Source organism: Salmo salar, unplaced genomic scaffold (genome assembly GCF_905237065.1).
Source record: "Salmo salar unplaced genomic scaffold, Ssal_v3.1, whole genome shotgun sequence".
NCBI classification, from domain to species: Eukaryota; Metazoa; Chordata; class Actinopteri; order Salmoniformes; family Salmonidae; genus Salmo; species Salmo salar.
This window is the reverse complement of record NW_025550566.1, coordinates 22,737-37,437: the sequence shown is the minus strand read 5'-3', so window position 1 is coordinate 37,437 and position 14,701 is coordinate 22,737. Positions and strand designations below refer to the sequence as shown.

General features: G+C 40.9%; 1 protein-coding gene across 2 annotated transcripts; it reads right to left on the bottom strand.

The window, feature by feature from the left end:
• Window positions 1-3,136: 3,136 nt before the first annotated feature.
• On the bottom strand, window positions 3,137-14,225 carry LOC106593094 (uncharacterized). 2 transcript variants are annotated; one of them, XM_045713884.1, is made up of 4 exons: window positions 14,058-14,225; window positions 10,465-10,541; window positions 10,187-10,291; window positions 3,138-7,502 (listed from the first exon to the last, which is right to left on the bottom strand). In XM_045713884.1, exons 3-4 carry the CDS (start codon window positions 10,278-10,280, stop codon window positions 3,757-3,759), a joined length of 3,840 nt encoding a protein of 1,279 aa, XP_045569840.1. In that variant the 5' UTR covers window positions 10,281-10,291; window positions 10,465-10,541; window positions 14,058-14,225; the 3' UTR covers window positions 3,138-3,756. The 2 variants fall into 2 exon arrangements, with proteins under 2 accessions (XP_045569841.1, XP_045569840.1); XM_045713885.1 differs by lacking the exon at window positions 10,465-10,541 and having other exon boundaries at window positions 3,137-7,502.
• Window positions 14,226-14,701: the final 476 nt, after the last annotated feature.

Sequence of the window (14,701 nt, the reverse complement as noted above, 5' to 3'; positions counted from 1 at the left end):
TTAGAGCCTAATTTATTTGTTTCAGTTGACTGATTTCCTTACATGAACTGTAACTCAGTAAAGTCTGAAATTGTTTCATGTTGTGTTTATATTTTTGTTCAGTACATTTCTATGGTTGGTTGCGACTGTCAGTTTGCCTTTTGAAGCTTTCAAAATACAATCTTGGGAAGAAATGTATAGTTTGGAAAGCAAATGCCTACTGCTGAAAAGAGAAGACTAATGTGTATGTAGAAACAGTACTAAAAAAAAAAATCTAAAAAAAAATTAACTCCCATTTTCTAGCTAATAGCAGCACTGTTTTTCAAAGTCGCTCATCTTGAGATGGGCTATCGCCACAGCAAGCACAATGGCCATCACTGTGGGTAGCCTATGGCTTCATCTCCATCATTATGTAAGTCAGTGTGCATTATTTTAAAAACAGCCCTGGGCCTATGATTTCTAAATCCGGCACTATTTTCACGGGCTGAACTAGAACCTACAATTATAAAAACACAATAATCAAACATTATTTAATGTTTCCTTTAGACAAAAACAAATAGTTCTAGAATTGTTTGATTTCAGATTAAAATAAAATAAAAGAGTTTTCAACCCTTTACTATTTTTTTTAATCTTGTCATGCAATAAAATATATGAATTGGCCAAAAAGTACACAGACCTCTGTGTTCTAATATGTAGTTAAGGCCATGCTTCCATACGCGATAGTCTCTACACAATTGCGCCCAGTCCACTCTGCCCAATAAAACTTTAACTCATTACCTTGACTCGTTCTCTGTTCAGTCTAACGTGACCCTGCTGTAAATCAAGCAGACAGATGATCAACATCAATTATCTGCTAGGGATGTTAGATCTAATATGGACCACGGCACAATGGTCTTCATCGGGTTAACGAAGGAGACAACAAAACATTATGGACATTCCTAACAATATTTTCCCTGCACTTTGGCTGTTGCATCGAGTGCTGTATCACTGAAGAATATAAAATCTATTTTGATTTGTTTAACACTTTTTTGGATACTACATGATTCCATAGTTTTGATGTCTTCACTATTATACAATGTAGACGATAGTAAAAATAAAGAAAAACCCTGGAATGAGTAGGTGTGTCCAAACTTTTTACTGGTACTGTACATTTTGGATTTGTGTGCCCATGAAAACTATATTCACACCGTAACATAAGGAAACACTAAATGTTAAATAAGCCTAGTTACAGTGCATTTCCAAAATCACCATACAAAGAACTGTCCGAGCAAGATCCAGGATTCTTACCGGGTTCAAGTTCAATGTCTCATTTAACTGATAAATGCTTAATATATGATACAACAACAAACACGGCCATGAATGCAAGGTAAGAAATGTAGTGTTTTATGTCTCACGATTCTGGACAAATTTGTCAAGACACCAACCATGAAAAAGTGTTAAACATAGTTTATTAAATTAATTTGTGAATTTTATTGAATGTTCCTTATATCAATTACTACTTACCAACAGCTGTATCTGTAAGTTGTCCACCGCAGGAAATCCTCACTGGTACTCTAGCTTATAGAAATACCCTTAGGCGATGTCAGAGGTGTTACTGTGTTTCCCAGCGTTATACCTATCATGGACATTCGATACACTGAGTCACATTAGTAGAAATCTCATGCATCCATTTGACAAGTTTGAACATAGGAATGTGTGTTGTAACACACAGTACAGTCGTGGCCAAAAGTTGAGAATGACAGAAATATAAATTTTCACAAAGTCTGCTGCCTCAGTTTGTATGATGGCAATTTGCAAATACTCCATAATATTATGAAGAGTGATCCGATGAATTGCAAAGTCCCTCTTTGCCACGCAAATGAACTGAATCCTAAAAAAAACATTTCCACTGCATTTCAGCCCTGCCACAAAAGGAGGCTTCAGGGCGCCCAAGAAAGTCCAGCAAGCGCCAGGACCGTCTCCTAAAGTTGATTCAGCTGCGGGATCGGGGCACCACCAGTAAAGAGCTTGCTCATCAATGGCAGCAGGCAGGTGTGAGTGCATCTGCACGCACAGTGAGGCGAAGACTTTTGGAGGACGGCCTGGTGTCAAGAAGGGCAGCAAAGAAGCCACTTCTCTCCAGGAAAAACACCAGGGAAAGACTGATATTCTGCAAAAGGTACAGGGATTGGACTGCTGAAAAGTCATTTTCTCTGATGAATCCCCTTTCCGATTGTTTGGGTCATCCGGAAAAAAGCTTGTCCGGAGAAGACAAGGTGAGCGCTACCATCAGTCCTGTGTCATGCCAACAGTAAAGCATCCTGAGACCATTCATCTGTGGGGTTGCTTCTCAGCCAAGGGAGTGGGCTCACTCACAATTTTGCCTAAGAACATAGCCATGAATAAAGAATGGTACCAACACATCCTCCGAGAGCAACTTCTCCCAACCATCCAGGAACAGTTTGGTGATCAACAATGCCTTTTCCAGCATGATGGAGCACCTTACCATAAGGCAAAAGTGATAACTAAGTGGCTCGGGGAACAAAACATCGATATTTTGGGTCCATGGCCAGGAAACTCCCCAGACCTTAATCCCATTGAGAACTGGTGGTCAATCCTCAAGAGGAGGGTGGACAAACAAAAACCCAAAAATTCTGACAAACTCCAAGCATTGATTATGCAAGAATGGGCTGCCATCAGTCAGGATGTGGCCCAGAAGTTCATTGACAGCATGCCAGGGCAGATTGCAGAGGTCTTGAAAAAGAAGGGTAAACACTGCATATATTGACTCTTTGCATCAACTTCATGTAATTGTCAATAAAAGCCTTTGACACTTATGAAATGCTTGTAATTATACTTCAGTATTCCATAGTAACATCTGCACAAAAATATCTAAAGACACTGAAGCAGCAAACTTTGTGAAAATGTATATTTGTGTCATTCTCAACTTTTGGCCACGACTATACACCTCCATTAGGCTGATATCAATCATTATTCTTGAATTTAATGATTTTCAATGTGAGTGTCATTATTTCTATATAGCCAACACTTTCTCCTTCTGAACTTCTAACATGGGTAGGATGGGTGTGGCTTAGTGACAATGACCACAAGAGCAGCCACTCAGAGATTTGATGCAGTTACACCTCTGACATAGCCTGAACAAAGACAATGATTTTCTATGCAGTTCTGATTTAATCTAAGCCCTAATTTTTGTTAAGTTACCTTGGGGTGGACAAATTAACATAAGGCTTTACACGAGGCTAAGAGTTTTAATACAAATCCAAATCAGCCCCACATCTCAGTTGGATCTACCCAGCAAACGCTCCTACAACATTGGGAAGCTTAATGTTCTAATGGAGACTGTCATAAACTTCGTCGTCTGAAGAGGAGAAATCGGACCAATATGCAGCGGGTATATGAATCATCTTCTTGTAGATTTGAAGAAAAATTAACACTGAACAAAAGAACGACGAAAAACAGTCCTGTAAGGTACTCTGACTATACATGGAAACAACCACCCACAAATCACAAGGCTGAAAACCCCTACTTAAATATGGCCTCCAATTAGAGGCAACGAAGAACATCTGCCTCCAACTGAAGGCAAAAACCAAAAACCCGAACATAGAAATTGAAATTCTAGAAATACAAACATAGAAATACATGACATAAAACTGTACCCAAAATCGCAACATACACAAAACAAACACACCCTGCCACACCCACACCAAACTACAATCACAAATAACCCCTTTACTGGTCAGGATGTGACAGAGACCCAATTTTGGTTTCCAGATAATGTTAGCAGGACAACATTCCATGACTGATTTGTTGGAACGCCCTGCCGTCTATGCTATTTTCCTTAAGGAATTCTCGCTCATTTGGGAGTACATCTTCTCCTTTTGCAATCTTATCCAGAATCAAAGACTCTTTCTTCATTTTCTTCAACTCTACGATCCGATCCTCGAAGCCTGGCTTCCGTTCGTCCTCCTCTGTGCGAATGAGTATGTCAGTGTACTCCATAGTGGAGAGAGAGCTTGGCTTCAGTGCATCATCATTAAGTCTCTTGAGACAGTCAGAAGACTTCTTGATCAAATTCATCAGCGCATCCTTGATCATATGAAACTCATCCTCAAGCTTATCCAGCATCTCCTTGGTTTCCATAGACTTGCCCCACGCCTTCATGAAGTTGTCCTTCATTCCTTGAATAGTCTTTTTCTCAGTCTTTGTTTCATATGTCAACAAGACTTTTTCCCTGTCGTGGTCAGTGGAAGAGCATTTTCCTGGACATATGGTACAGTTGCCATCATCATCCATCACGGCACAACTTTTGATTTCATCCTCGTTTGGGAGGAAGCAGCAGGTGTGACATGTGAAATTGCATATCTTGCAGTTTGTCGCAAAGTCTTGGGATAATTTGCTTCTCTTCACCTGCAGCACATTTATCTCAGTCTCAAAATCTTGGTTCTGTATCATGTTCTCTTCCTCGTTCTCCAGACACTGTTTGAAGTGTTTGATCTCACTTAGCTTTGACAGACCTGCTGTGATCTGAGGGGTCAGGCGTGTCATGGTCTTCTCCAGAAGCTCACGTTCTTCCAGAACTTTCTTTGTCAGGGTCAGATCTTTACTCTCAATGCTTTCCAGTGCTTGGAAAAATTTCTTCATCTCCTTGAAAGTTGACCTCCATTGCTCTGGACACTGGGCCTTATGATCATCATCAGTATCATCATCTTCAGAGCTGCTCTCCGTCTCTTTTGAGAACAGAAATGAACTGTTGAATTTGAAATGGGTTGGTAGCCCCTTCTTGTCTTTCTTACAGGGCAGATTTGCAGCTTTTATGGCTTCTAGCACCGGTATTTGCTTCCCATCAACAAATGTCACAAGCATCAGGATGTTTTCAGCAACATCCTTTCCAAAGATGGACAGAATGGAATCAAAGATGTATCTCTGGGGAGGACTGAGACGAACAAGTGATGCCTGCACTACAAAGCAGACTGCATCAATGTGATCAATCCCTAAAGGATGACACAAGAAATCCTTCAACATCTGGGTGAGCAATTTATCTTGAGCCATTCCTCTGGTGTCTCCGAACCCTGGTGTGTCAATGATAGTCAGAGAATAAGGAATCTGAAAGCCTGGCTGGTTGTAGAGCTCGTATGATGTCACAACCACAGTCTGGCTCTCAGCCTGTGACCTGTTGGTCACCTCATGGATGAGCTTAAAGCGGTAACGTTCTTCCCACTTTACCCCGAGAATGTAGTTTATCATGACATTGACCAGAGTTGTTTTTCCTGCACCTGTGGCCCCCAGAAGCAATATCACCTTGTTATTACCATGCTCAACTTTCTTCCCAAATCTGTACTGGTCAAAACTGTCACTTACACACAACTCCGGTTCCAGATTCAGCCAGTGGATTGAGGGGTTGCCCTTTTCCACCTTCTGGGATTTTGTGAGGAACTCCTCACTTTTTGCTCTGGTTGATTTGCTTGTCTTCGGTTGGGGATCAGAGACCCTAAGGGTAGTCAGCACAGTCTCAGAACTGGGTAGACTATTCCCTGCTTCGCCACAGTTAGCAAAGACTCTGATGCTGTATGCAGTGTCAGCCTCAAGTCCTTCCAGTGTACTCTCTCTAGTGGTGGTTTCGATGGTGTGCCACATCTGATTGTCTATACCCTTTACATTCTTTCTGTATTCAACCACATAACCAATGACTTCAACATCATCTCCCGCTATGGTAGGAATGTCCCAGTTCATTCTGATACTTCCCGATTCTATCCTCTTCTCTGTGGGTGGTACAGGAGGGCTACATGGGCGGGTTCTGAAATATTCTGTCCAGTCACTGGAGAGGCTCACACCAGGTCTGCACACTGCCTTGCAGCTAAAGCGATACTTTTTGTAAGGGTCCAAATGACTGATGGTGACCTGGTTAGTTGTAGCATCCGATTTCACCTCAGTCCACTCAGAGTCAGCCTGCTCAGCCTGGTACAAAACCTGGTACGACTCCACAGAGGTAACACCAAGGTTGGGAGGGTTGACTTGCAAGTGGACACAGTCATGCTCCAGACTCTTGATGGTGGGAACACCTGGCTTTGATGGCAGCTCAAACTGTGGACTCAAAAGTGTACCTCTTTCATAGACATGGATGGAGGAAGCAGTGAGGTGTTTGTTTGGAATTGATGCAATGCAGAATGCAAGATATTCTCTGCCTTTGTTTGAATCTTTGAAGTCTAGGAACATATTTATGGTTTGCCTAGTTAGGGTCGTTACCTCCCCCGAGCGAAACCACTTTTCTGCTGTAGTCTTCCCAGCTGCGTTGGGGTTGTAAGGTATCAGTGAAAAATCACTTTTTGATTCTTCCAGCAAGTAGTTCTCCAAGTCTACCACATACTCTTCTTTCTCCTTCAAATAGGAAAATGCAAAACACACTACATAATCATTAGCTTTATCAAGCACTATTCCATCCAATTCACTGCTGGAATACACAACTTGTACCTCTTTCATTATGTCAAGGTAAGAGCGGACAACATTCATCTCTCTCTCTTTGTCGTCCAGGTACGTGATCATGAGGTCATTCTGGAATGGAGAACGTTCTTTGCTGTTGAGCATTTTTATCAGCTCTTCCTCCTCCATTCCTCCTCCTCTTATGTTGGGAAGAACCTTACAGAGACCTTTCTGGAACACCAGCTTGTACTCTGAGCACAAGTCCCTGAACTTGTTGAGCTTGGCTTTGAGTTCAGGGAACTTGATAGCCATGTCATCCTTCATCATGTCCTGGCATTGTATATCAGTATTGTCCAGTCCGTCCATGATTCGCTGTGCGCGACGCACCAGGCTAACACTGATCTGCCTGACTAGCTGGGTAGCTGCAGAGTCCAGCTTCTTGAGAGGATAGAGCCAGGCAGTCATGGGCACAGCATGTTCTCCGTTCTCCCCTAGCAGACATGGCAGGCCAACATACACCTTGATGGCATCTTCAAATGTGACAGGGTTGTTTTCTAGTGCCAAATCACCATGGAAAGTGCAGTTGAATTTATTGGTCTCTCTCTGCTCTTCCTCACTCATCTTCAAATTTGCCTGCCCTTCTATTGACATTTGAGGGATCTTTTTTATTGTTGCCTGCAGGTTTCCCTGGATGTCCTGGTGGTTCTCTCCTGAGGAAACCTCTTGGTCAAAAACGAAAAAGGCCTGCGCTCCAAACAGCAGGGCAGTCACCACATGGGTTGCAGAGCCCTCTTGTAAGACATTAGAGTATTTCAAATTTCCTGCCCCCAGGTGGTCCATGGTCAACTGCTCGAAGCATGTGGTGGTACGGTACTGCAGAGAAACCCTAGACTGATGCTTTGAGGTCTTTTTGTCATGTAGGAATTCAGCAGAACCCTTCACACTGACTAAGCCACCAAGGAAACTGGCCTCAAGAGATGCAGACACATTCAAAGCTTCTGACTTGGCTTCACTTGAGTCTGAAGCAATGATTTTGAAGTCAGTGTTCGGTTGTGGACGGACATTGATGCGTTTCTGCAGCATCTCAGAATCCCAGAGAGTGATACCTGCAGTTTAAAGAGAATGACCAAAGAACGTTTATTGTGAAAATTATACTCCAACGTGTACATGTGTAAATATTTCTATATGTAAACATAGTTTAATTCAAATAACTAATTGAAGGTAAATATTTAATTCAAAGTAAACATTCTAGGTGTCAACCCATAGTTAGAAAACCTACACCTCCTACACTCAGAAGTAAAGAATGCTCTGTAGCACCATTTGAACCAGTCTGGAAATGGGTTCTATCTGAAGCTTCTTTCAGGTCAAATAGAATCTGGGTACCAAATAAAGGTTGCTATTTGGAACCAGAAAGGTTCGAGATAGAACTCTATCTAGAATGTTCCCCTACAGGGACAAATAGTGCCACATTACACTCTCAGAAGGAAAAAAAAGGGTAATCTTTGTCATTGACAGCATTACTACAATATGAACACTTCAAAAACAACCTGCATGACATCACTCTTTTGTCCCAAGTGTGTCCTCTAGCTTTTCTTACTCTGTGGTAACCATAGAGATGCACCAGAAAGCTAATCTCTCTCTGCAATGGCCGATTCTGTGACAGCATCATAGAGGACTTTATTGCCCAAAAGCCTGTTTTAGCATGGGCAGCTCCATTCAGGACTTTCACCATTTGAAGTAGTCAACTGGGAGATACTTCCTTTGGGTTAAGGAAGGATTACATAATTCAATCTGGGTCCTCTGGAGGGATCAGACAGAATATAATCGCTGCCAACTGGTGAGGTTAGCATAGCGCTAACTTATGCCATGTTATCCTGTTAGGGCTAGGGGGCAGTATTGACACGGCTGGATAAAAAACATACCTGATTTAATCTGGTTACCACTCCTACCCAGTAACTAGAATATGCATATACTTATTACATATGGATAGAAAACACCCTAAAGTTTCTAAAACTGTTTGAATGGTGTCTGTGAGTATAACAGAACTCAAATGGCAGGTCAAAACCTGAGAGATTCCTTTACAGGAAGTGGCCTGTCTGACCATTTCTTGAACTTCTTTTCCATCTCTATCTTTTACTAAGGATCTCTGCTCTAACGTGACACTTCCCACGTCTTCCATAGGCGCTCAGAGCCCGGGAAAAAACAGAATGTCGTCATCCCAGCCCCAGGCTGAAACACATTATCGCCTTTCTCAAGTGGCCGATCAAGGGACTCTGGGCTTATGCGCATGACCTGACCGCCCCCGCCTTTGTGATTTTTTCCTCTGTTTGCCGAAAAGGAGATTCCCTGTCGGAATATTATCGCTTTTCTACGAGAAAAATTTTGTAAAAATTGATTTTAAACAGCGGTTGACATGCTTCGAAGTACGGTAATGGAATATTTAGAATTTTTTTGTCACGAATTGCGCCATGCGCGCGACCCTTCTTTACCATTTCGGATAGTGTCTGGAACGCACGAACAAAACGCCGCTATTCAGATATAACGATGGATTATTTTGGACCAAACCAACATTTGTTATTGAAGTAGCAGTCCTGGGAGTGCATTCTGACGAAGACAAAAGGTAATCAAACTTTTATAATAGTAAATATGATTATGGTGAGTGCTAAACTTGCCGGGTGTCTAAATAGCTAGCCCGTGATGCCTGGGCTATGTACTTAGAATATTGCAAAATGTGCTTTCACCAAAAAGCTATTTTAAAATCGGACATATCGAGTGCATAGAGGAGGTCTGTATCTATAATTCTTAAAATAATTGTTATGCTTTTTGTGAACGTTTATCGTGAGTAATTTAGTAAAATGTTAGCGAATTCCCCGGAAGTTTGCGGGGGGTATGCTAGTTCTGAACGTCACATGCTAATGTAAAAAGCTGGTTTTTGATATAAATATGAACTTGATTGAACAAAACATGCATGTATTGTATAACATAATGTCCTAGGGTTGTCATCTGATGAAGATCATCAAAGGTGAGTGCTGCATTTAGCTGTCTTCTGGGTTTTGGTGACATTATATGCTGGCTTGAAAAATGGGTGTCTGATTATTTCTGGCTTGGTACTCTGCTGACATAATCTAATGTTTTGCTTTCGTTGTAAAGCCTTTTTGAAATCGGACAGTGTGGTTAGATTAACGAGAGTCTTGTCTTTAAATAGCTGTAAAATAGTCATATGTTTGAGAAATTGAAGTAATAGGATTTTTAAGGTTTTGAAAATCGCGCCACAGGCTTAAAGTGGCTGTTACGTAGGTGGGACGAATTCGTCAATTTAGCATTCTGTCACGCGCAAGTAAATCAACAATTTTAATTAGCTGAGACTCATTTTGAGCTGGAGAAACTGTTAAAATTTAAATGGTTGCTTATGTTCACAATTATGTCCCCAATGTCTTCAACTTCTATGAGTGTATTAGCAGTTTGTAAATAAACTGAAAAGGTGCATATCACCACCTACTGTGTGAAGTGTGTACAGTATAGTCTGAACAGGTATAAAGCCAAGATTGGTGATTTACTGACATCTGCAGTTATGGAATGTCTGTTCAGGAGTGCAATTCATTGGCTGACCCCTCCTGCTGATTCTTCCTAAATCCGTAGAAACTACTTTAAAATGGTGAAAGCCCTCAATGGTGTTCTCTGTGCTACAACAGTGTGCCCTCTATCCAACTCAGTGGTGGAAACACTGTCAATGAATTCAAGATGATGCACACTGATTACCTCCAAACCAAAGAGGAATAGTTTCCTGTACCTGGAATGAGGACATCTCTACGACAGTCATACAGCATCCCCAGCTGGAAGGGTCGGCCCAGAGCGGCTAGCTCGATGGTCTCCGAGTCAGACATGACTCAGTGTTCTGAAAACATATCAGAACTGGGGTTACTTCAGCAGCCCCGGTATTAGAAAATTGCAACAGATAATATGGCTGTCAACATAAAAATCATAGTTCTTTTGCTCATTGCCCAGACAATGCAGCGTGTGTAAATTATCACTGATACAGTATGTTATGCAAACATTTGAGTCACTCACATCTTTGTTCTCCAGTCTTGTTGTTCTTTCTGAACAGGAAGAGGACTCTGGAGCCCTAACGATTGGTGCTCTTATTTCTTTGGGGGAAAAAACAAAGACACTGAACATGTTGATGGTTTTCTGGTGGACATAATACAGTCTTAATTAAAACAATCCACCTTAAGTTGACTTAAGTAATGTACCAAACTGAAAAAAATAGAGGACATATATTACAAATGTGAGTAGAAAATACAGAAGTTTCTCTACACTCTGGATTTGTTCTTCAGCAAAACAGCAGCCACACCTCTTGTTTTGGCATACAGCTTAGCTTTTTGATGAGGCTGGTAACCCTCAAATTCTAGAAGGACTGTCAGTCAGCGCTCTAGATGATATTCACAGGAGTTTTGAAAATGTATTTGGAAGCTATATATGGTTTACATGTTAACAGAATAACCTACAATATTTTTTCAGCTTTACTCACAGGACAATGGCATTCAACCCAGCGTAGGCATAGCCTATAGGCCTAGTGTTTTCATTTTTAGTTGAACTATTTTTTGTATTCATTCAGGTTCACAGTGCGGACCAAACCAAGGTCCCCGTGCCGAACGGTTTGGTAGGTATAGCTGTACCGTTACAGCCCTATCCTAGTATACAGACACAACCAGGTCAACTCAACTGTAAAGAAACATTTTAAATGTTCACATAACAACGCAACACAACTCCAAACACGACAGATAAGAAGCTACATAGCCCCCTAGGCTATATGAATATAAAAGAGACTTGAGCCAAAGAAAAATGGACTTGTGGATGGAATGAGTTATCATACCTCGTCAATTCTACCATTACGTAACATTTGAGGACACAATTTAAAAGGCCTATGTATTTCATGTTTTGTTCACTGTACAATATAACCACAAGGCTGACCATCTTTCCCTCCCTCTTTCTGGCTGCCCTCCCCCTTCTTGCAGGTTCACCTCTCAAAAATGCAACAATAGAAAAAGTAGCTAAATGAATAAAGAGTAAAAATAAAAGCACAATTACATTATTTCACCAATTTAATAATGGGCAGTTCTTCACAAATAGTCACATAGACTATATGGAAATAACACGAGCCAAGCATGTTTACATGTAGAATGATATAGGTTATAAGACCTATGATTCATTTCATTAGTTCTACTACCTCAGCATTGCTCATTTTATAAAGGTTTAAATATGTTGTAGTGAAGTTCAGCTTCAGTCCACTGGGGGCGCTGTGTCACTGTCAGAAGATATGTGCTTCAGTCAGAAAAACATTTGCTCATCTCTTCGTTCTCAGCTAGCTACAGAAGCCTCTAACGAAACCCATCAAATACACTTGCTGGAAATAACTACTTTTCCTAATATCATGACTTCTATCAACATTCTTAGCTTGCCCATTCACTAAATATACTGCTAAATAACTCAGACTGACATCCAATACCTTTAGGATACTGAAACCTAACGCTCACTTATTAGCATTAGCCTACCCTTATGCTGATGGGGACTAGTTAGCTACCGCCAAACCTGCAGCTAACTGCTGCTGCATGCCTTTCTGGCTGTTCTACCCTCTCCACCTCATTCACTACTAACTCAACCTGATCACTTTTTTTTGCCTCTTTCAGAAGAAATTCTGAGTATCCATATTTGCTGTGTTATGCTGAGGTGTTTTACTGAGTGATGACATTGACATCTAACCGGTGGTCTAGAGGTGGGGGTTAAGGGACAGGAGTGGTCCACTGTGTTATAGCTCTACCAATCACAGTAGACTCTGAGTCACACCAGGGGCTTCTTGCAGTGTCTGCTACTGCCTAGCAAAGTATATTGGATAGTTTATTTTAGTCATTAAAATGTGCATAGCGCAAGTGATAAATCCTGAATAAAATGTGTGGATTTTTCTGTGTCAGAAGAGATCCGGCAACATGGCATCAATAGAATCTATTTATTGCAAAGCTACAGATTCTCAGATATTGACAGGCATTGGTTTTGAAAAGCATTTGATGGCAGCAGCCAGGTAAACAAAACCAAAGACTGCTAACAGGGCTATTAAATCATTGTCATTTGTGTGAACTATCCCTTTAAGCACATCATTTGAGGAAAATAAAACAGGCAGTGCAATTGTAGATATTAAAAGTATACAATGATTGTGTACTTTCTCCAATAATTCATTGTGGATAAATTAACTGTTTATGCCCTTGTCTCTTAATATTTGAATACATTTATACAGTTCTGTGATCTCCTTTTGCATTTACTTTTTCCTGCTTTATCCTGGTCCTTTCATCCTTCTCTCGCTGTCTATTGTGTTCTATTAATTTTAGTCTTTGGATCTCGATCTCCTGTCTTCGTTTTTCTTCCATCTTTTTTTCTGTTTCCATTCTCACTTTCTCAGCAAGGAGTTGCTTGTTTTCCTCTTCAGTCCTCCTCTTTTCCTCCTCCACTTTCTGTTTTTCAGTTTTGGCTTGATCGAGGTCTCTCTCTGCCTTATCCGCTCGATCTTTTGACCAGTCTCCACCCATTCGCTTGTTGGTCTCTGACTTTCTTAGAGATGATATGAAAATAACAACAAAAATAGACAGTGAATGCTTTCGCTCGCAAAGCAGTAATTTTGTACTGTCTGATTTGTGAGTTGACCTTCGTGCCCGCTCCCATCCCCTACTATTCTGTATTTCTTTTGACTCATTTGAATACAGTCAGACCAGAAAAGCCACATCCCAGAAGGGCAGATAAGCGGCAACCCTGATTAGAAGCACCTGCTGCTCATCTGTTTCTTTACAGATGTTGTCACTACACACTGAAGGCTGTAAAGCCGACACATCTGTGTGCCTTAGTGAAAATTACTAAAAACATAGAATAATGAAGAAAGCTTTATGCGACAACTTGAGTGCGACACCAGCGGGTTTTACGCACCAGCCAAGCCTCTGAGAGAGCGCGATGGTTCTCTTTTGTTCAATAAAGCATACACATTATTACAGCTATTGTCCGGGATTGGTACATACATATTTAACAAAAAATATATAATTACATTTAAATTAATGACACAGTATAACCAGCAATTTGAAGAATATAACTTATAAATACGTCATGAGCTTACGATTGTTTATTTTGGGTTCTAATGGGGAAAAATACACTTATTTTACTCCATTGTTTATAAATATAAAAAAGCTATGTATAGATTCAAAAGATGGTTAAAACTATAATGCAGATGTCATGGACTGTCAGTCCTGGCATCTGGAGCACTGTCTAGAATTTGAGAGGGGTTACATTTCCCTAGCCCCATCCCTCAGCTGCGGACCACAATAAGTGGTGGGACGGACAATGTTATTTCTCAACTATCAATTCAAGTTACAATTAAAGCTACAATTATAACTACATTTGGTGAAACAGCGCCTTTGATATTGTTTTAGTGATGAAACGCAGGAGACAGTTGTGTCAGATGGAAGAAAGGTGTTCTTCCTTTGAAGTAACTTCGTTGTTGTAATATCCCAAACGGACGTGCCAGTTTCACCAAATGCGGATTGTAGCTTTAATGATTGGACAGTAAAGGTTTTGCTTAGCAACCATTTAGGCTTATCGAAATGAAATAAGGGTTAGTAGCCTACCTTAAATCAACGAAGCTTTCCGATGGATGTCAACCAGACAGAAATCACAAGTAGATGTACAAAATAGAAGCCAAGTAGAGCCCATAGGTCGGGATGTATCTCTACCAAGATGTAGACCGGGAGTGACACCCTGTTTTATAGACCAAATCACAGAGTTTCTAAACCCAGAGGTGCAACATCGCGAGACTTCCAGGAACGCTTGTGAAACAGACTGAACAGAACATGCCGGGATTTGGTGCTTGAGAAGTCAATGAGAGAAGTGAAAATATCTTCCTTAGTTGTTCATTTTCACAAAATCAAAAGGAAAAACCTAGATTCGAGACAATTTCTTAAGTAGTTGAACATGTTATTTCACCAATCCCGTGAAAGTAATAAACTGACACGTTTTAATTTTAGTCAAAAACAAGTTTATATCGAAGGACTACCTTTGATTTTCCTGCTTGCACATGCGCAATTCGGCGCAAGATGACCATTAGACCCGATGACTTGCTTCTACGCCTGAGCTTTGACAGCCAACGTCGCCATGACATCACCTACATGTGTAGTCGCGGATTTGAATAGGATAATCATTTTTAACTTATCTTCATACTGTATTGTCTTTGACCAAATCTCTCTTTCTTGTAATACATGTGACCACCCCACCC